We start from the raw sequence: 21,651 nt of genomic DNA on the forward strand, positions 1-21,651 counted from the left end.
AGAAAGAGTCAGTGTTATATTGGTAATTTGATATCATAGTTAGTTGTTTTCGGGGAGCCGAGAATTCAGGTGATATGTAAAAGAGGTATATAGCCGATACTTGCATTGCATTCCGTTAATGACATTCTGTCAATATTCATTTTTTCATCAACTTTTCTCTCTCAATTTCTTTGTTTCTTTTCCACTCTTTCCCTCACAATTTCTCCTTTCTGATTCATTTTCTCTGAGTATCGTAACAGTGATATACTCTCCTCCTCCTCCCGCCCCTGGCTCAAGCCGTCTCTCGTCTTCAAGTTTCCGACAGAGCGGGTAATTTTTGAAACCCTAACCTAAACCTGATTATTGATTTCTACTTGACTCATGGGAGAGATGTTATCTGCTCTCTGATTCTGCATCTCTACGCTACATTTATTCATATATATCTTTCTTTTCTGTTTTCTGTAGGATTTTTGTGTAGCAGAGAGTTGAGAAGGCTTTGTTTCAAGCTAGCGAGTTAACTCGGTCGGTAGTACGTGATGGCGAATGCCGAAACGGGACCGCAAGGGCTGACAAGGCGGCCGTCGCGAAGCGCTTCGACCACAACGTTCTCCACGGAGGTGTTCGACAACGAGGTCGTTCCTTCGTCACTTAGTTCTTCCATCACTCCCATCCTCCGCATTGCCAAAGAGATCGAACTTGAACGCCCCCGTGTCGCATATCTTTGTACGTCTCAAAGCTTTCTTTTCTGTTATTTCATTATTTTCATTTTCATGCGTTAAGTTTTCTAAATCAAACTTTTCTTACTTTTTTATATAAAAAAATCCATTGCGAAATAAAACAGGTCGTCTCTATGCTTTTGACAAAGCAGATAGGTTGGATCCCAACTCCACCGGACGTGGAGTGAGGCAGTTCAAGACTGGTTTGCGGCAAAGATTAGAGAGAGTAAATTTATTGCATTTCTTCTATAATTTGGTTTTGTTTTATAGTAAGAGAAATTTATTAAAAAAATAATAATACCTGTGATTTGCCAGAAAAAAAAAAGGAAAAAAAAACTGAAAAAAGAAACGATAATGTGACGTGCTCAATCACGTACAAACTCGAGTTTATCTACCTTGTTTGTTTGTTTTGCGTAATATTTTGGATAATATCTTGTGTGTTTGGATTTTATCTCTATAGGTCTTAGCGTGGTTTGGTAAAATTTACAGGTTGTGCTTGGATTTTTTGATAGATGATCTTATTAATATCTTAAATATATCTTAATAAGATGTATAATAATTCTCTAATCTCTTTCAGAATTTAAAAGCTCTGTTGACAAATAACTTTTTTTTATTAATTTTAAACTGAATAAAAGTTTCTTAAATTAATTTTGACTTCTCTAATTACGCAAAAGATTAGTATTCCTTTTTTTTAAAGGAAGATTAGTATTTTTTTGAAGTACAGATGTCTTCCCTCTTTTTTCTTCAAATTCTTTCTATTTCCATTTGATCGGATACCGGATATTATATATTTAATTTTAATTAGTTTTTTTCATTTATATGATCGGTTCGGTTTAAAAAAAAAAACTACGAATTGATTAAATAAACACATTTAAATTAACTTAACTGATTTAAAACTGAACAAACCACACTTAATGAGTCAAATTACTTCTGTTTTCTGTCTTTTCCCTAGGCTACTTGTCGGTGAAGTAAAAAAATAAGAAAGAAAGAAATTGATTAAAGTAGTTGGCAGTTTTTTTCTTTTTCTTTTTTTGTGCAAATAATTTTTTTAGTTTTGAGTATTTAAATATCATATTAAATAATATTTTTATTCTTTTATTTTTATTTATTTCAGATTTTTGTGTACCAATTTGAGATTTTTTATTCCCTTCTATTGCTTCACTTTTATTGATTGTCTATTTTATATTCCTACCGAACACAGTTAAATTCTCTCCTTGGCAAGGAGATACTGAATTCGGAGATTTTTATAAAGTTACATTTTATAATTTTGTTTGCAATGTCTAATAAAAAGGAAAAGGGTATGCATATATATATATAAATTTTTAGGAGTTGAAGGAAATAAAATGGAGGGTTGATATTTTGTTTGGTTGTCACTTTCGATGTTTAATATTAGTACTCCAACTATGTAAGGAACTCCACCTTTCCTCTTTGTTCATGGTTGGTAGTTGGTACTTGGTTAGAGAATTGAATCCGCCAAGACAACAGATAGGGAATTTTTTTGCCTAGTAATTGCTAGTAATCTATGCCAAAGGCTTTTGTCACCGTGTCAATCAGATGTTTAGGAGACACCACAACTTGAAATTTACGACCAAAAAGGGACTGCATTTAAATTAAGTTCCATACTAATTGTTCCTCTTACCAGTGCGGTACCGAAATTCTACTTGTTCCCGTGCCAGAGTGATGGGTCTTATTTTCTATGGAAACTATTGGATCTCATTCAAGGAAAATATTACTTGGAGATCAAGTTTAAGTTATCACTGATTGATTTTGATGTATGTTTGCATGAATACATCTATTTTCATCTTGTTTGTATGTATATGCTTATTTTGCACTTTATAAAAGCCATATACAATTTGGGCTTTTGGTTTTGGATATTCAATTGCTTTTAGCTAAGGTTTCTGTTGCCCTGTTTATCTGTTTCTTCTATTCTTTGGTGTGAGAAGATAACAACAATTAAACAAGGTTTGGTTGGTCTCCCTTCCATGTTTTATTTCATTCCAAGTATATCAAAATTTTTGCTACCATCATTCACAATCTCACAACTATAAGCATAACTTGATGGCACAAACATTTTTAGCATTTCACACCATGATTAATATTTTGGACTGTAGGATGATGCATCCAGTCTTGCCTCTCGAGTAGAAAAGAGTGATGCAGGGGAAATTGGGAGCTACTATAAACAATATTATGAACACTATGTTACAGCACTGGACCAGGGAGATAAGGCAGACAGGTAACTAATATCACAAGGGGTTTCCAATCCACAACACTTGAGAATGTCAACTAATTTCTTTTCCCGATTTGTTGACAGAGCTCAACTTGAGAAAGCTTACCAAACAGCTGGAGTGCTTTTTGAAGTTCTCTGTGCCGTTAATAACACTGAGAAAGTTGAAGAAGTTGCTCCCGAGGTTAGTCCTGTGTTTAGTAATTCCATCAAGTTTTTATTTACATTGAATAGCTGATTATAATATTGCCAATTTTGATGGCATAAAATGTAATTTCAAATGATATTTCCTCGGGTAGATCATGGCAACTGCCAAAGATGTTCAAGAAAAGAAGGAAATCTACACTCCCTACAACATTCTTCCTTTGGATGCTGCCGGTGCTTCACAGTCTATCATGCAGCTTGAGGAGGTAACAATTCATAGTATCATGTGTCATTCTGCTGATTAAGTGGCGGATCCAAAAAGAAATTGTCTGTGAGATCATATTTTATTAGCATGTGGAAAAGATATGCATACCTTAAATTATGAAGAAATTGATATAAAATTTCAGACACTTTGAACTAGCTCTACTCTGCTCTGCTGCTGTCATGACTCAGTGTCATTCCAGCATCTTATTTGTTGGCGTATTGTTTTGGATGCTACTTGAACTTTACTTTAATATACAGGTTAAGGCTTCTGTGGTTGCACTAGGGAACATTCGTGGTTTGAACTGGCCTTCGGGATTTGATCCACAAAGGCAAAAGGCTGGAGACTTGGACCTTTTGGATTGGTTAAGAGCCATGTTCGGATTCCAGGTAAGTTTTTAACATCCCCACGCCCACGAGCCAGAAAAAGCATTGTCGTTGAATGAATAAATGGTCTTCTTCAAATATCATGCATTTTGGCTTTCATCACTGCAGAGAGACAATGTCAGGAACATGAGGGAGCACTTGATTTTGCTGCTTGCCAATAATCATATAAGACTCCACCCCAAGCCCAAACCTCTTACTATGGTATGCACAGGTGTTTAATCTCTTTTTCGCGTGCCTGTGGTTACTGAAATTTCAAATGGAAGCCTAGATATAGTTTCACTTGTTCTTCTAAGCTTAAGCTTGTATACTGATTAAACTTATTTCTTTTATGTAGCTTGATGAACGAGCAGTTGATGCTGTTATGAGCAAGCTTTTTAAGAATTACAAAACATGGTGTAAATTCTTAGGACGTAAACATAGTTTAAGGTAAAAAATAACAACTTATACATCTAATTACTGGCGGATATTTCCGTACATTACTATTGTGCTCTTCAACTCTACTTTCTGTTAAATCGAAACAAGTTGTGGTCTAATTTGTACTGACTCATTTATGTATAGGCTGCCTCAAGGCTCTCAAGAAATACAACAGAGAAAGATACTATATATGGGATTATATCTTCTCATCTGGGGTGAAGCAGCTAATGTCCGGTTCATGCCAGAATGTCTATGCTACATTTTTCATAATGTGAGTATTCTTCAAATATCTAATGCTACCCTTTTTCTTCTGTTCAACAAGGTTTTGCTTTTGTTCACCTATTATTGTTTCATTTCAACAAGAAATATGTAGTTTGTAGTATTTTGAATTACATCCCATGATGCTCTCAGATGGCACATGAACTCCATGGCCTGTTGGCTGGAAATGTTAGCATAGTGACTGGAGAAAATATCAAGCCCTCATATGGTGGAGATGATGAGGCTTTCTTGAGGAAGGTTGTGAAACCGATTTACTGTGTCATTGAAAGGGTATGCTTGATGACGAATTTTCTTGGACTTTGGCTATTGTGTTCTAGATACAAATAAGGGAGTTCAAATATTGCAGGAAGCCGAAAAGAACAAAAATGGAACGGCTTCTCATGCAGACTGGTGTAATTATGATGATCTAAACGAGTATTTCTGGTTTGTATGGTTTTGATATAAAAATTTGATTGGTTTAAGGGTATCAATTTTAGTTCTAATTTAGTTATGATGAATTCTTTTCAGGTCTTCTGATTGCTTCTCTCTTGGATGGCCTATGCGTGATGATGGTGACTTTTTCAAATCAACACGTGACACGGTAGTCCTTAGTGGTTGTCAGCACTTTTCCTAAATAAGCTAGTGATTGTGTTGCTTAATACAGCTACTATGCCAGGGAAAGAAGACTTCTCGAAGAAAATGTAGAAGCACCGGCAAATCAAATTTTGTTGAGATTAGAACATTTTGGCACCTCTTTCGAAGTTTTGATCGACTATGGACTTTTTATATTCTAGGTTTGCAGGTATTAAGATGTGACCTTTGCTCTTCGTTTTTGATTCTTGTACATATTAATATTCCAATATTTTTTTGTGCAGGTAATGATCATTATTGCATGGAGTGGAGCTTCGTTAACAGAAATCTTTCAAAAGGATTTATTGTATGATATATCCAGTATTTTCATCACAGCAGCTATTTTGCGTTTCATTCAGAGTATGATATTCTTACTTAAATTGCTGTCTTCTAGGAAGTTTATTTTTCCTCCAGAATTTTATTTGCTTTGTATCTTTGGCTTCTTAATAGCCAATTATTCTCTGAAATTTGCTAAGACTAGAATATTAATATTCAAGAGGTTGACTTCTATTGAGATGCTTACGATGGTGCGAGCTTTTAATATTTTCTTTCCTCGAAGAATTTCAACATAGTTGAAACGCTTTTTTCTTCTGGTCATCAATATTATTGTATAACTAATAAACATGGAGCCATGACCGGAAAAGAAAGAAAGAAAGAAATGGATTATTGAATCTTCTTAATTGTCTGGTAAGCCATCAAAAGCAATTCTCAGTTTAGAATTACTAATGCAGCATCATATGTTAGCAACTTATTCCTTCATACAAATTATATTTTTAGTCTATTTGCACTATTCTTTTTCTTTGCTCCTCCCCGTTTTTGTTTTCAGCTGACAGTTCGAAGAAGATTATGAAATTTAGAATCATTTAAAGCTATTCTAGACACTGTACTTCTATGTGGTGGATTTTTGCATATTCTCTCTCTCTCTTTTTTTTTTGGTTTTTTTCGTACATAAAATCCAGGAGGAAATAGGTTGCTCTAATCCCTGGGCAAGATGTGCGCTTGAAAAAGCTACATTTGTAGCGTTCGAGATTAGCACCAAAGAGGCTCAACCCAAGCGCATTTCATAGTAATTAATTGGAGCCACGAGCCAGCTCAGCCCATTGAGCCACCCCACGTTGGCTGTATTTCCTCTTTGTTAAACAACAGCATGGTTATCAAAGGCTTGTGTGTTTGTGTCTTTTTGAGTACGTGGGTTTGGGGGGAGGGGGATACACAATTTTTAAGTATCATGTTTAGCTTCACAACCATTATTTTCTGCGCTTGCTCTTCTTTTTCACGTCCTTAACTTCTCCCCTATGAGGGCAACTTCAAACTTTATATTTATTTTATAACTTTGCTGTACTTTGTTTCAGGTGTTTTGGACCTTGCTATCAACTTCCCAGGATATCATAGATGGAGGTTCACTGACGTTTTGAGAAACGTTCTGAAGATAGTAGTTAGTATTGCATGGGTCATCATTCTTCCTCTATTCTATGTGCGTGAACTCTCTTTTGTCCCTGAGAACGTTAAAGATATGCTATCGTTTCTTAATCAAGTAAAGGGCATTTCTCCGCTATATGTCATGGCTGTGGCGCTATACTTGCTCCCAAATTTACTGACAGCTGCTCTGTTCATTTTTCCAATGCTCCGGCGTTGGATTGAAAACTCAGATTGGCACATTATTCGGTTACTGTTATGGTGGTCACAGGTACTGAATATGTTTCATTTCCATATAGTTCATTGCTACGTTCTTATATCATATGAGAAGCATGAACTTGAAATCAGATATAGTCATAGCGATTAATATAGAATGGCTTTCACGTATCAGTTAGCAAAAGACCGGAATGTTGAGAAAAGCATATGAATTGAACTTCTATCTTAAGCTCAGTATATGTCATAGGGTCTAGTATTATTATCAATCTTGAAGAAAGCTACTCTTAATCTTATATTTCTAGTCTCACAAAATTCATCATGTTGTCTTTACAACATTTGGTCTTTCATCTTTCCGATATGAATTTAAACCTACTTTTCTTTTTTACTGTTTTTAAATGAGATATGAATAGATAAAAAAAAATTATATCATCAAGCTATACCATCAGTTGTTTTGTGCCATCTCTTGATCGAGTTTCCCTGTGTGCAGCCTAGAGTTTATGTCGGGAGGGGAATACATGAAAGTCAGTTTGCGCTTATAAAGTAAGTATGAAAATAGATACACTACCTTGCGCCATGTAACAACACTTTCCAGTTATGTATTCCTTTTTTCAGTTGGTTGAAATTTCATTAAGTTTAAATATATTTCTCTTTCAGGTATACTCTGTTTTGGTTAATACTTTTGTGTGCCAAGTTTGCATTCAGCTATTTTGTCCAGGTGATCTTGGTTGTTCCTTTTATTTTGCCATTCAAAATAGAGAGTTCAGTCGTTGATTTCTATTTTAAACCCCTGCGCATTTTTCCTTCAGATAAAACCACTGGTGCAGCCAACAAAAGACATAATGAGCATTCATCGTGTTAAATATGCATGGCATGAATTTTTCCCAAATGGTGCTTGTTTCTTTTTCTTCCTTTTATTAGAATAAAATTTCTATTTTCTGCTTTATTTTTATTTTTTTGTTAATGGCTATCTTTTCATTTCAGCTGAGAACCACTTAGGAGTTGTGTCACTTTGGGCACCGGTAGTGTTGGTCTGTTACTATTTAGACCCTTTTTTATCCTTTCTATCAACTTACTATAGCATATCTGGTGAAAATGTCTTTTTACTTTTGGAATTTCTTGCAGGTTTATTTTATGGACACTCAAATTTGGTATTCTATTTTCTCAACTATATATGGTGGCGTTAGTGGGGCTTTTGATCGCCTTGGAGAGGTAATCCTTTGGAAACCATCTTGCTTTTATTTTAGAACTCCTTTCCCATCTTCTTTCTTGATCTACATTCACGTACTGTCCATGATTGTTGGACGTCATTTATCTGATTAGCTTATTTGCCCTTTACTTAATGTCCATTCTTTTCTGCAAAAAGCGAGCCACTGACCACGGCTAGATTGTTCGGCATCAAGTAGCGGTACTTGAGATAAATTATCTGTTTGGCAAAATTTGTTTTAGCTCTCTATCGAATGGATGGACAATGAACCCAATTTTGAGAAACTCAACCTGGATTGTGAATTATGTCATCTAGGTTATTAGGCCTTGCCTCCCACATGAATACTTTTTCCTATGTTGTACTAGAATACTTTTTCCTATGACTCGAAACAATCATTAGTTTATATTTTCACTGCAGCCATGCAAGTTGCTTATGGAGTTTTTGGAGTAACTTTTGTAACTGGTCACATCAAGAACTGGCTTGTTAATATGCACCAACTTTACAACACTCCCACACAAAAAGTAAAGAGTTATTTGTTCTTTCACTCTTCTTTTCTTCAGATAAGAACTTTGGGCATGCTAAGATCACGGTTCCAGTCCCTGCCAGGTGCATTTAATGCATACTTGGTACCTACTGATAAATCGCGGAAGAGAGGATTCTCTTTATCAAAGCGATTTGCTAAGGTTAAACTTCTACTGGCTCATTATATTGTTGTACAATGACATAAGCGATACTAATGATTGAATCATTGTCATGCACAGGTAACGGCAAACAGAAGAAGCGAAGCTGCAAAATTTGCTCAGCTATGGAATGAAGTAATTTGTAGTTTTCGTGAAGAAGACCTAATTAGTGACAGGAAAGTTCCCTTCCATAGATGTTTTAACTCGTATTCAATTTATTATGTTTTAATCTATATGCAGTTAAACTGGGTATTTCTTTAAAACGGGGAGGTGGGCCTTTTACTGGTTCCTTATACAAGGGTTTAAATGTATTTAGTTTATTATGCTTTACTCTACATGCAGTTTAACTAAAACTGTGTATTCTTTACAACAGGGAGATGGACCTTCTACTGGTTCCTTATACATCAGATCCTAGCTTGAAACTGATTCAGTGGCCACCATTTTTGCTAGCAAGCAAGGTCCGCAAAGTCCCTTAAACTCGCATTTGGTTTAGTTGCTTTAGTTTGTGTTGACTCTATGTCTCCTTCTACAGATCCCAATTGCATTGGACATGGCAGCTCAGTTCCGTTCGAAGGACTCTGAACTTTGGAAGCGCATCTGTGCTGATGAATACATGAAATGTGCTGTAACTGAATGCTTTGAGTCTTTCAAACTTGTTCTAAACACTCTGGTGGTTGGAGAGAATGAGAAAAGGTTGTTAATTCTGTATTGATCTTAGTTTTAACTTTTAAGGTTTTCCTTATGATTGATGTTGTTGCATTTTGAAACCATTAAATTCTGTTTAGTGTGTTAAATTATTCAGATTCAGTGCTAGTATTTCTGACTGTACGTACCTATAATGTAACAGGACCATAAGAATTATTATAATGGAAATCGAGAGTAACATTTCGAAGAATACTCTTCTTGCAAATTTCAGAATGGCTCCTTTACCTGTCCTTTGGAAGAAATTTGTGGAGCTTGTGGGGATCTTGGTCAGTTTGATATGAGAAGTAATAAACATAATTATTTCTTCATTTTGCGGTTTTAGTTAATACCTTTTTGATCTTTTTTTTATTTTATTTTATTGCAGAAAGATGGTGATCCCTCCAAAAAGGATGCTGTGGTTTTATTGCTGCAAGATATGTTAGAAGTGGTGACCCGTGATATGATGGTCAACGAGATACGGTTAGTGAACTCTGTTTTGCAGAATATGGAAGAAAATGTTCTCTAGAGGTTGCCTTTTTCTACACAAGCTTAATTCCCTTCCTTTTTTCTTGTCATATTGTACAGCGAATTAGTAGAGCTAGGACATAGTAACAAGGAATCGGGAAGGCAACTTTTTGCTGGCACTGAAGAAAAACCTGCTCTAGTGTTCCCTCCCGTGCTAACTGCACATTGGGTAGAACAGGTACATCATGCAATAAAATAAAATAACGGATATTACTTGAAGCACAAATAATAGTTCAAAGAACTTCTATTTGATAGGAATCTTTGACATTTTCTAACAACAAATGTCCCACGTTTTAGATACGACGTCTTCATATCCTTCTAACAATCAAAGAATCTGGCATTGATATACCATCAAATCTTGAGGCACGTAGAAGGATTGCATTCTTTGCAAATTCATTGTTTATGGATCTGCCACGTGCTCCTCGAGTTCGTAACATGCTCTCGTTCAGGTATTCTATGTTTGCTTAATGTAGTCATCGAATATATGTTCTGGTTACATGTCTCATGATCCTTTTGAAGGTAAATTTACTTTCTTGGCATACTATTTCCATTGCACTTTTTTTTTTTGAAAGACATAGCACATAAAATTGCTAATGCAGTTCTGACATTTTGCCGTGGAAACGTGATTGTGTTCTTCTGTGTCTTAGCATATGCTGAAGTCTACTCCACCCCCCCCCCCCTTGAATAATTGAATTCATCTTCTTGCCATTGTCAGTGTCCTGACTCCATACTATAGTGAAGAGACTGTCTATTCCAAAACTGAACTTGAGATGGAAAATGAGGATGGTGTATCTATCATTTTCTATCTGCAGAAAATATTTCCAGGTTCGTTATATTGTAAACTTCCATAATATCGTTTCTTGTGATTTCCTTTTTCTTTTAGATAACTTCAATGTTATATCTGTTATTGGCTTCGTTTAGATGAGTGGAACAACTTTACTGAGCGACTCAACTGTAAGGAGAGTGAGATTTGGGAAAATGACGAAAAAATCTTGCAGCTTCGCCACTGGGTCTCCTTGAGGGGACAAACTCTGTGCAGGACAGGTGCTTGATGCTTTAGTTTCTCTCTTTAATTCATTATTTCCTATCTTGACTAATTTATCTATTTGTGTATCCCTCTCCCAAATGATCATTGGAACTGCAGTCAGAGGAATGATGTATTACAGACGAGCTTTGAAAATTCAGGCTTTTCTCGACATGGCTACTGAAAATGGTATGTTCTTTTAATAGCCAGACTCAGAGGTCTTTTCAGGTCGTTCGTCTTCCATGCAAGCTGATTATAATGAGAATAGGGAAATTATGCTCTGATATTATTAGTTTAGTTGATTGAGTACTCATTCAATAGCACGTGGTAAGCACCTGTTGGAGCTAAGTGCAACAAATAGCAAGGTTTAACAAAAAGCTTGCCGAGCAAGAATCGAGACTTGCGGCAGAAACAAAGAAGAAAAATGAAATAAATTTTAAGCAAAGCTAAAATAGAGAGTATATGGATGAAATCTTGATTGAATTCATTCATTTTTTTAAAATGGCATAAAGCCTATTTATACAAGCTTACAACTTGACAACTTAGTTGGAATACAACTAAGTTTCATCATTACATCCACTTAAAATAAATCACCACCTACTACCACTAACAAACTTAGTTGGAATACAACTAAGTTTCATCATTACATCCACTTAAAAATAAATCACCACCTACACCTACTACCACTAACAAACTTAGTTGGAATACAACTAAGTTACATCATTACACCCAAATAATAATAATAATAATAATAATAATAAAACATGTGATTGCTACATGCTAACCATTGCTTCAATACTCCTCCTTGGTTTGCATGGAGCAAACACCTAGCTTCCTTCTTAGACATTCGAACCTTGTGACATTAAGGGCTTTAGTCAAAATGTCTGCAAGTTGATCCTCAGAATTACAATGGATCAGCTTCACTTCCTGAGCTTGCTCCATTTCTCGAACAACATGCAACTTGATGCTGAAATGCTTTGTTCTTCCATGGAACACTGGATTTTTAGCAATTGCAACTGAAGATTGGTTGTCACAGAAGATCTCAGTAGCTTCCTTTTGATGCACTTTCAAATCAGCTAAGATTTTCCTTAGCCAAATGGCTTGGTTGACAGCACTTGCAGCTGCCACATATTCTGCTTCAGTAGTAGATTGAGCCACCAGACTTTGCTTCTTCGAGCTCCAGCAAAACATGGCTGAACCAAGGTTGAAAGCATACCCTGTGGTGCTTTTCATGTCATCTATCGAGCCAGCCCAGTCACTATCAGTGTAGCCAACCAGCTTCAGATTTCCTTCCTTGCTGTACCTTAAACCATAGCTCAAAGTGCCTTTGACATATCTAAGCACTCTCTTAGCAGCTTGTAAATGCTTTTTATTGCAACAATGCAAGAACCTTGAGAGCAATCCTACAGCATACATTATGTCTGGTCTAGTGGCAGTTAAATATAACAGACAACCAACTAGACTTCTGTAGGTTGTTTCACAAACCTTCTCAAAATCACCTTGGCTCGATAGTTTTTCTCCAACAGCAACAGGTGTTTTAGTTGCTTTACTGTTTTGCATGGAGAACTTGGTCAGAATCTTTGTGGCAAAGTTTCTCTGACTTAGAAATATCCCATTTTGTGCTTGAGTCACCTCCATTCCAAGGAAATAAGACATTTCCCCTAGATCAGACATTTCAAATACTTCTTGCATCTTGGTCTTGAAATCGACCAGCACTGCTCGATCTCCTCCTGTCACCAGCAGGTCATCAACATATAGGGATACAATGAGCTGTGTTTGTGTCCCTTGCTTCTTGACATACAGTGTTGGCTCACTCTTGCTTCGATCGAATCCCAAATTAGTCAAGTAGCCATCGATTCTGCTGTACCAGGCCCTTGGAGCCTGTTTTAAGCCATATAGGGCCTTCTTCAGTTTGTAGACCATATGCTCTCTGCCAGCTATCTCAAACCCTTGTGGTTGTTCAACATAGATCTCTTCATCTAAGAAACCATTCAGAAAGGCTGATTTCACATCGAGTTGATGGATCTTCCACTCGAGCTGTGCTGCTAATGCAATCAGTAATCTGATGGTGTCTAGCCTGGCCACTGGTGCAAAGGTCTCCAGGTAGTCCAGGCCATACCTCTGACTGAACCCCTTGACAACTAGCCTTGCTTTCAGTTTGTTCAAGGTACCATCAGCATTTTGCTTGGCTTTGTACACCCATTTCACCCCAATTATCTTCCTTTTGACTGGCCTTTCAACTAATTCCCAGGTCTGGTTCTTCTCAATCATGCTAATCTCCTCAGCCATTGCCTGCTTCCACTCTTGCTGAGCTTCAGCCTCTTCAAAATTGCTTGGTTCAGCTATGGCTACATGAGCTCTTTCATAAATCTCAGTCAATGGTCTTGTTCCTCTAACTGGTTCATCATCAATGTCCATTTCAGGAACATTTTGATCTGGCTCAGCTTGATCTGCTGCAAGTCCTTCTGAAACTTCCTCAGGTTCATGTTTTTCCCAGTTCCAACATGACTTTTCATCAAATACCACATCCCTACTGACTGGCACTTTCTTTGTTGAAGGATCCAAGATCCTATAGCCCTTCTTAACAGTGCTGTAGCCCACCAAAATACCAGGTCGAGCCCTTTCAGACAATTTGTCCCTTTTGACAGCAGGTACATGAGCATAACAGATGCATCCAAAGACCTTCAGATGAGCCAGTGATGGCTTGAATCCAAACCAGGCTTCGAATGGAGTCTTCTGATCCAAGGCCTTGGTTGGAAGCCTATTTTGAATGTAGTTTGCAGTGTTAACTGCCTCTGCCCATAGTGCTTTAGGCAGATTCTTCTGAATCATCAAGCACCTGGCCATATCCATCAAACTCCTATTCTTCCTTTCACTTACACCATTTTGCTGAGGTGTATATGTGTTGGTAAGTTGATGTTTGATGCCTGCCTTATCACAGAAGGCTTGGAACTGAGCTGAGGTGTACTCAGTCCCATTATCAGACCTTATGGACTTCAGCTTGCAACCTGTTTCAGTCTCAGCAGCAGTCTTGAACTTCCAAAACACTGAGGCCGCCTCTGATTTCTGTTTTAGGAAGTAAAGCCAGCAATATCTTGAAAAATCATCAATGAACAGTATGAAGTACCTGTTTCCACTTAATGACTCAGTCCTCATAGGGCCACACACATCAGTGTACACCAGTTGGAGTTTTTCAGAGGCTCTCCAGGCTTGATTCGAGGGAAATGGGAGTCTGGCCTGCTTTCCTAGCTGACACACTTCACACACATCATCATGATCCACTGAGTTGATGAAGTTTTCAGCCAAGTCCTCTCTGACCATTCGAGCCATCGATCTGAAGTTGGCATGTCCCAGTCTTTGATGCCAAAGCTTGGATTCATCTGATGTGACTGTGTAGGCAATGTCTGACTCCCTGGTCCAGTCAACTACAAAGCTCTTATTAGCCATAGGAACTGCCATCAGCTTGGATCCACTTGGATCATTGATTTGGCATTGGTTGTCTTTGAACACAACAGAATAACCTTTCTCCAGCAACTGAGCTATGCTGAGCAGGTTTCTGTCAATTTCAGGTACCAAAAGCACATTTGAAATCACTTTGGCACCTGTGGGGGTGCATATCAGCACATCACCCTTGCCTTCAGCTTGAATAAAATGTCCATTTCCTATCTTGACTTTAGTTCTGCAGCTTCTGTCTAAAGACTTGAAGATTGCAGCATCAGGTGTCATGTGGTTGGTGCATCCACTGTCTAGAAGCCAACCAGATGAGAACCTTTCTTGAGCAGCTGAGCATAACACAGCAAAGACTTGCTCCTCTTGGTCACTGTTCTCCTTAGTTACTCGAGCCTCAGCTTTCTTCTGTTGAAACTGACTCTGCCTTGATTTGGCCTTGCTCTTGCAGACTCTCTCAACATGACCCTTCTTTTTACAATGCTGACATACAGCATCTGGATTGAACCAGCATTTTTCTTTTGGATGACCAGCCCTTCTGCAATGCTTGCAAGTCTGACCCTCTTTTCTTCCAACATCAGTCCTTGGCTTGTCTCTCCAGGCCTTCTTGCCTTTGTAGGCAGTGTTTGTTCTTGCCTGAAAGGCACCTTCTTGATGCTCCTCCAGTCTGCTTGCTCTTCTTTGCTCTTGAGCATATAAAGCATTGATCAACTCTGTCAGGGAGATGGTGTACAGGTCCCTTGAGTCCTCGAGAGATGAGATTTTTGCCTCATACCTCTCGGGCAGAGTTGCAATAACCTTCTCCACTATCCTAGCTTCCTTGAGCTGCTCTCCAAGGAGCCTTATGCTGTTAACCACAGCCATAATCCTGTCAGAGTACTGCTTGATAGTTTCTTCTTCCTTCATCTTCAAATTCTCGAAATCTCTCCTTAAGTTCAGCAACTGTTGCTGCCTTGTCCTCTCTATCCCTTGAAACTCCTCTTGCAACTTGTCCCAGGCTTGTTTTGGTGATTCACAGGCCATAATCCTTGTGAAAATCACATCTGACACTGAGTTCTGGATGCAAGACATGGCTTTGTGCCTCTTGGTCCTCTCATCAGCATGCTGCTTGATTTGAGCCACTGTTGGATTGCCTCTAAGTGGCTCTGGTTCAACATCTGAGTTGACTACCTCCCACAGATCGAAAGCTTGTAGGTAGGTCTTCATTTTAACCACCCATATGTGGTAGCCTTCTCCATTGAAGACTTGAGGTGCAGCTGGTGAAAAGCTTGATGAAGCCATGAATTTGTATAACAGATCCCTTAAGAAATAGGCTCTTGATACCAATTGTTGGAGCTAAGTGCAACAAATAGCAAGGTTTAACAAAAAGCTTGCCGAGCAAGAATCGAGACTTGCGGCAGAAACAAAGAAGAAAAATGAAATAAATTTTAAGCAAAGCTAAAATAGAGAGTATATGGATGAAATCTTGATTGAATTCATTCATTTTTTTAAAATGGCATAAAGCCTATTTATACAAGCTTACAACTTGACAACTTAGTTGGAATACAACTAAGTTTCATCATTACATCCACTTAAAATAAATCACCACCTACTACCACTAACAAACTTAGTTGGAATACAACTAAGTTTCATCATTACATCCACTTAAAGATAAATCACCACCTACACCTACTACCACTAACAAACTTAGTTGGAATACAACTAAGTTACATCATTACACCCAAATAATAATAATAATAATAATAATAATAATAAAACATGTGATTGCTACATGCTAACCATTGCTTCAATAGCACCAAATACCCTGACCTGTTTTGGGTAACTCCTATCACCAACTTTATTGACCAAAAAAGTAAAATTATGGACAAGGAAATCTATTTTTTAAACCCTAAACTCCAATATAAAACCCTGATTCCAAAACCATAAAACGTTATTCCTTAACCCTAATATCTAATTATTAAACCACTATTCATAAATCCTAATTTTTAAACCATAAACCCTATTAAAAACTTTACTTCCTGATACATAGATACTAATTCCTTAACCCTTAACCCTTAACCTTGACTCTTGTCTGAGTAGAAATATTAGAAGGATACAAAGCCATCTTAACTGCACCTGATGAAGATAAGAGAAGTCAGAAATCCCTGTATGCCCAGTTGGAGGCAGTTGCTGATCTTAAATTTACTTATGTTGCTACCTGTCAAAACTATGGAAATCAAAAAAGGAATGGAGACCGTCGTGCAACTGACATCCTGAATTTGATGGTTAAGTAAGTACCTAATCTAATAATATATTTCTTTAGGTCTTTTTGTTTGACATCTTGAACTCTCTCCCTTTCTAACTCCTTTTTCTTATACAGTAATCCCTCGCTTCGTGTGGCATACATTGACGAAGTTGAAGAAAGGGAAGGTGGAAGAGCACAGAAGGTTTACTATTCTGTACTGGTTAAAGGTGTTGATAGTCTTGACCAGGTATCCATCCTTATAAACTGCATATAGAATAACCTGTGTCATTACAGTGCCACCATAATTGCTGACTAGTGTTTTTATCTTCTTTGAAGGAACTCTATCGGATAAAGTTGCCAGGAAATGCAAAGTTAGGAGAAGGAAAACCTGAAAATCAGAATCATGCTTTAATATTTACTCGTGGAGAAGCTCTTCAAACCATTGATATGAATCAGGTAAGGCCATAAAGGTTTGTGATTATCTAAGTAGTAACGGCTTTTTGCAGTAGATCGAATGACATTTAGCGCCAATATTGTTCAGGACAATTACTTGGAAGAAGCATTCAAAATGCGTAATCTTTTGGAAGAATTTAATGAGGATCATGGAGTAAGACCACCTACAATTTTAGGAGTTCGAGAGCATATCTTTACGGGGAGGTCTGACTGAACATTAATACTTGCTTATTTGGTTATTTGCTTGGTCTTGTTTGTCATATCTGCTAACTCCTTACGTGAACATCTGGGGGTTTAACTTTTATGCTTTGGAATCGCTATTATGCAGCGTCTCTTCTTTAGCTTGGTTCATGTCAAATCAAGAAACAAGCTTTGTCACCATTGGTCAAAGAGTTCTTGCAAGACCACTAAAGTATGTTTTCATCTTACTTTCCACTTCCTATAATCGAATCAAGGCTATTATGTCATGACAAAAGCGCTATCAACAATTATTTATTTATTTTTTAAACTATATTGCCGAGAGAACACTTTATGATATGAACGGAAGTGCATTTTCATTTATAACAGGTAATAATTGTAATCGATATATTGTTAGCATATAAGTGGTAGATACGAAAACTTTAGAAATAAATATAAGGACCCTATCCGAACCTTCATCCCTTTGTCTGTAGTTTTACTTTATAGGACAGCAAGCCACGCCGAAACCGCCGCATATGAGCTATATTGAGTTTCTTACGCATTGTTTAATGCAAGTGATCTCGAAGTTGGTTCCAGTGTATGATTTGATATACTTAGAACAAAAAATTTGTTGGTGGGTTTTAGGGTTCGTTTCCATTATGGTCATCCAGATGTGTTCGATAGAATCTTCCATATAACCCGTGGAGGCATCAGCAAGGGTTCTCGTGGCATCAACTTGAGTGAGGACATCTTTGCTGGTAATGATCTTAAATCAGTTAAACTACTGTGTCTTCAGTGAGTTTATATTTATATATGAATATACTATCTTTTTTTTTATCTAATATTTATTGTACTTTTAACAGGTTTTAACTCAACCCTGAGACGAGGGAACATTACTCATCATGAATATATTCAGGTTGGGAAAGGTAGGGACGTTGGGTTAAACCAAATTTCACTTTTTGAAGCGAAAGTGGCTTGTGGTAACGGGGAGCAGACACTCAGCAGAGACATCTACAGATTAGGCCATCGATTTGACTTTTTTCGCATGTTGTCCTGCTACTTTACTACTGTTGGATTTTATTTCAGCTCAATGGTAATTCTTTATCCTTGCAAGATTCAACTCGTGATTAATCTAATTAAATAAAAGTAGAGTAGATTGTCTAGTCATTTAAATCATCATAACTTTGGAAGTGCTAGTCCATGAAAACATTAAACATATGGAGAGTCCCTGCAATGAGAGCTTAAGATTAATTAGAAAGTTAGTAATTGTTAGGGTTTTTTGTTTTTTTGTTTTTGACTCTTTTATGTTACCTTTTCAGAGCTAATGTGAGTCCCTTCCTGCTATTGTGCAGTTGGTTGTCTTTACAGTCTACTTTTTCTTGTATGGAAGACTTTATTTGTCATTAAGTGGTTTAGAGCAGGCAATACTTAAGTATGCTTCAGCTAAGGGAAATGATTCTCTTAAGGCAGCCATGGCTTCGCAGTCTATAGTTCAATTAGGCGTTTTAACAGTACTACCCATGGTAATGGAGATTGGATTGGAGAGAGGATTTAGAACTGCATTAGGTGACATCATAATCATGCAGCTTCAGTTGGCATCTGTGTTCTTCACTTTCTCCCTTGGAACAAGAGTCCATTACTTTGGGCGCACTATTTTGCATGGTGGGGCTAAATACAGAGCAACAGGGCGTGGTTTTGTGGTGCGGCATGAGAAATTCGCAGAGAACTACCGCTTGTACTCAAGAAGCCACTTTGTAAAAGGGCTGGAGCTAATGGTATTGCTTATATGTTACAAGATTTATGGTTCTGCAGCAAGTGGAGCCGTCTCTTATGCACTCCTCTCATTTTCAATGTGGTTCTTAGTTTTATCCTGGCTGTTTGCTCCTTTCCTTCTGAATCCATCGGGATTTGAATGGCAAAAGATAGTAGAAGATTGGGAAGATTGGTCAAAGTGGATTAGTTGCAGAGGTGGTATTGGAGTTCCCTCAGTTAAGAGCTGGGAATCTTGGTGGGAGGAAGAACAGGAGCACCTGCGCCACACCGGGTTTATTGGATGTCTTGTTGAGATTATTCTTTCTATACGTTTCTTCATTTACCAGTATGGAATTGTGTATCATCTAAACATGACCACCAGTATCAGACAAGGTATTCGGCAGAGCATTGTGGTGAGTATTAGTATCAGTCCATCAGCTTCTAATCTAGTATCTTAACTTTCTTTTAAGGTTAAAAGCCATTTTCAAATTTTAGTCTTGTACTAAATTCTCTTTGATTAATCTAACATACAATCATTTAGGAGAAAAAAGACCTCAAGATTTTTTACATTCTATTGCTTCCCTTAGGATGCATGCGTGACGGTAATGCTTATTAAGGATGAATCCCATGGTAGATAGCGAACAGAGTAGACTATTGTCGTGTCATTTGGAAAAGATGACAATATTTCTACAAGTTGAATGCTGTAACACTGCTACATAATTGAAAGATCTTGTATTTAAGGGTTGCTAATCTGTAAATACCAAGAATGTTCATAAAGTTGCTTTTTTTGTTCTTGGTTTTAGGTTTATTGTCTTTCCTGGCTGGTCATTGTTACCGTGTTGATTATTTTAAAGGTGAGACTCGAAACCCCATAAAACCATTCCAAAACGAGAATCATCCCTTGGTTGGCTTTCTAAAAGAAACCGACGCCACATTTTAAATTTGCAGATAGTGTCCATGGGTAGGATGAAGTTCAGTGCGGATTTCCAGCTAATGTTCAGACTTGTTAAGCTAGTCATGTTTGTGGGGAGTATAGTCACTATTGCAATGCTGTTTTATTTCCTTGATCTCACAATTGGAGATATCTTTCAGAGCATACTGGCCTTTGTGCCGACAGGGTGGGCTCTTCTGCAGGTACATGCTGGCGCTAATTATTTGTCATTTCTATACTCTATCAATGGATGAACATTGGGTTTAATTTAGTTGTGTTGAAATGTTGATGAATGATCAGATATCACAAGCATGCCGGACAGTGGTGAAGGGAATAGGAATGTGGGGGTCAGTGAAGGCACTAGCAAGAGGGTACGAATACATGATGGGGGTGTTGCTGTTTGCACCAATAACTATATTAGCATGGTTCCCCTTCGTCTCAGAATTCCAGACCAGGCTGCTATTCAACCAAGCTTTCAGCCGAGGCCTTCAAATCCAACGAATTCTGGCTGGTAGCAAGATGCAAGCCTAAAAAAATAAGATTGTTGTTTTATGAACTTCGGCTTTTACACGAATTTGATTTTGGAAAGAAGTAAGATTTGCTTTCAACAATATGATTCCTCTAACAAGATTACTTAACACCTCACTTGTAATATTAAATGCTTACGTTTGGTTCAGCAAGTCAGAATGGTTGATACTTGTGTTTGGTTGTGTTTAGTACGTGAATGTGAGATTGTTTACCAAATTGGTCTTTGAACAGAAGGATAATATCAGAGTAGGTGGCGTCATTTCTTTTTCAAGCAATACAATACCAAACGAACGAGTACAGTTCTTTAAATCAAGTTATTCCCAATATAATTTTTTGATCAGGAGAAGCTATACCGTTGGCCACTTAAGCATTTGTTGAGGTGGAGTTCACATGTAGATGGATTATGGACTCAGATGCATCTGATTAATCTAGTTTCTTTGTTTATTGCTTTTATGGGGGTATAACATATTTACTATAAGATTTTTTAAAGAAGCCCAGAAGAGGAGATTGTTAGAACATTAACAATGTTGGTTCACTTTTAGAGCTATTATTGTAACATTACTTATAACACTGGGATTATCAATTTGTGACATTGTTCTAGAACTGACAATTTTGATTTGTATATTTTATTATTTGTTATTTATTTCGAGATCATGCAGGAAACATTAAAATTTATTTGTAAAAAAAAAAAATCTAAATATGCTTTAGAGTATATGAATCGATTAAGAATGCTTGGTCTAAAATTCGATGAAGATATTCACTTTGTTTATCAGATACTGTTTGAGTTGATATGTGGAGGATATTAAAGGATTTGAGTTTCATAAAATGTGATATGTATTTGAAGGATAATTACGTAGATATTTTGGAGATATAGTATCTGGTTATACTCACGTATAAAAGGCTATGACATCCTTCCTGTTCAACAATCGAGTGAAAGTGAAGCACAAATCAACTAACTAACATTTACTTTTCATATCTAATTCACTTATTTAATTTACCAATTATCATTTAAATAATTCTTTAAAACATTTAATGATATTAATACCATAACTTGGCTTTAATATGATATTTTCATTCCAGCATATATAGTTTATTCACAGATTGTACAACTTATTTCAATACATAATCTTAGTTCTCTATATTCTTACTTATCAACCTAATTTCATATCCTCTCTAAACTCAATTACTACTTTAATATTTATATATCAAGTTTCTTGCCATTTACAATCTTATGATTAATTGTTGACACTATTTTTTTATAAAACGGGGTCGACTTAGATTTTGAAAAATGAAAACGAATATAGGAGTCGCCACCAATCTTTTTTGATGAGGTGTGATCGGGTCACCTTAAAAAGTGGTTGTTTTTAATAAACGATT

General features: G+C 37.0%; 1 protein-coding gene across 2 annotated transcripts; it reads left to right on the forward strand.

Moving 5' to 3' along the window:
- Nucleotides 1-115: 115 nt before the first annotated feature.
- Nucleotides 116-20,587, forward strand: LOC107914427 (callose synthase 5). 2 transcript variants are annotated; one of them, XM_041102128.1, is made up of 43 exons: nucleotides 116-309; nucleotides 445-702; nucleotides 821-921; nucleotides 2,807-2,928; nucleotides 3,007-3,103; nucleotides 3,219-3,329; nucleotides 3,586-3,714; nucleotides 3,820-3,912; nucleotides 4,046-4,137; nucleotides 4,270-4,396; nucleotides 4,537-4,674; nucleotides 4,751-4,827; nucleotides 4,912-4,984; nucleotides 5,060-5,185; nucleotides 5,259-5,373; nucleotides 6,366-6,700; nucleotides 7,133-7,185; nucleotides 7,300-7,360; nucleotides 7,452-7,533; nucleotides 7,627-7,673; nucleotides 7,768-7,854; nucleotides 8,410-8,532; nucleotides 8,611-8,705; nucleotides 8,903-8,987; nucleotides 9,062-9,222; nucleotides 9,377-9,500; nucleotides 9,599-9,693; nucleotides 9,799-9,916; nucleotides 10,036-10,187; nucleotides 10,454-10,563; nucleotides 10,660-10,782; nucleotides 10,883-10,951; nucleotides 16,289-16,478; nucleotides 16,569-16,680; nucleotides 16,770-16,889; nucleotides 16,975-17,090; nucleotides 17,215-17,298; nucleotides 17,709-17,821; nucleotides 17,927-18,156; nucleotides 18,416-19,228; nucleotides 19,619-19,669; nucleotides 19,764-19,949; nucleotides 20,047-20,587. In XM_041102128.1, exons 2-43 carry the CDS (start codon nucleotides 516-518, stop codon nucleotides 20,275-20,277), a joined length of 5,754 nt encoding a protein of 1,917 aa, XP_040958062.1. In that variant the 5' UTR covers nucleotides 116-309; nucleotides 445-515; the 3' UTR covers nucleotides 20,278-20,587. The 2 variants fall into 2 exon arrangements, with proteins under 2 accessions (XP_040958062.1, XP_016698829.1); XM_016843340.2 differs by having other exon boundaries at nucleotides 120-309; nucleotides 5,048-5,185.
- The last annotated feature ends 1,064 nt before the right edge of the window (nucleotides 20,588-21,651 follow it).

This window comes from Gossypium hirsutum, chromosome D10 (assembly GCF_007990345.1).
Source record: "Gossypium hirsutum isolate 1008001.06 chromosome D10, Gossypium_hirsutum_v2.1, whole genome shotgun sequence".
Taxonomy (NCBI): domain Eukaryota; kingdom Viridiplantae; phylum Streptophyta; class Magnoliopsida; order Malvales; family Malvaceae; genus Gossypium; species Gossypium hirsutum.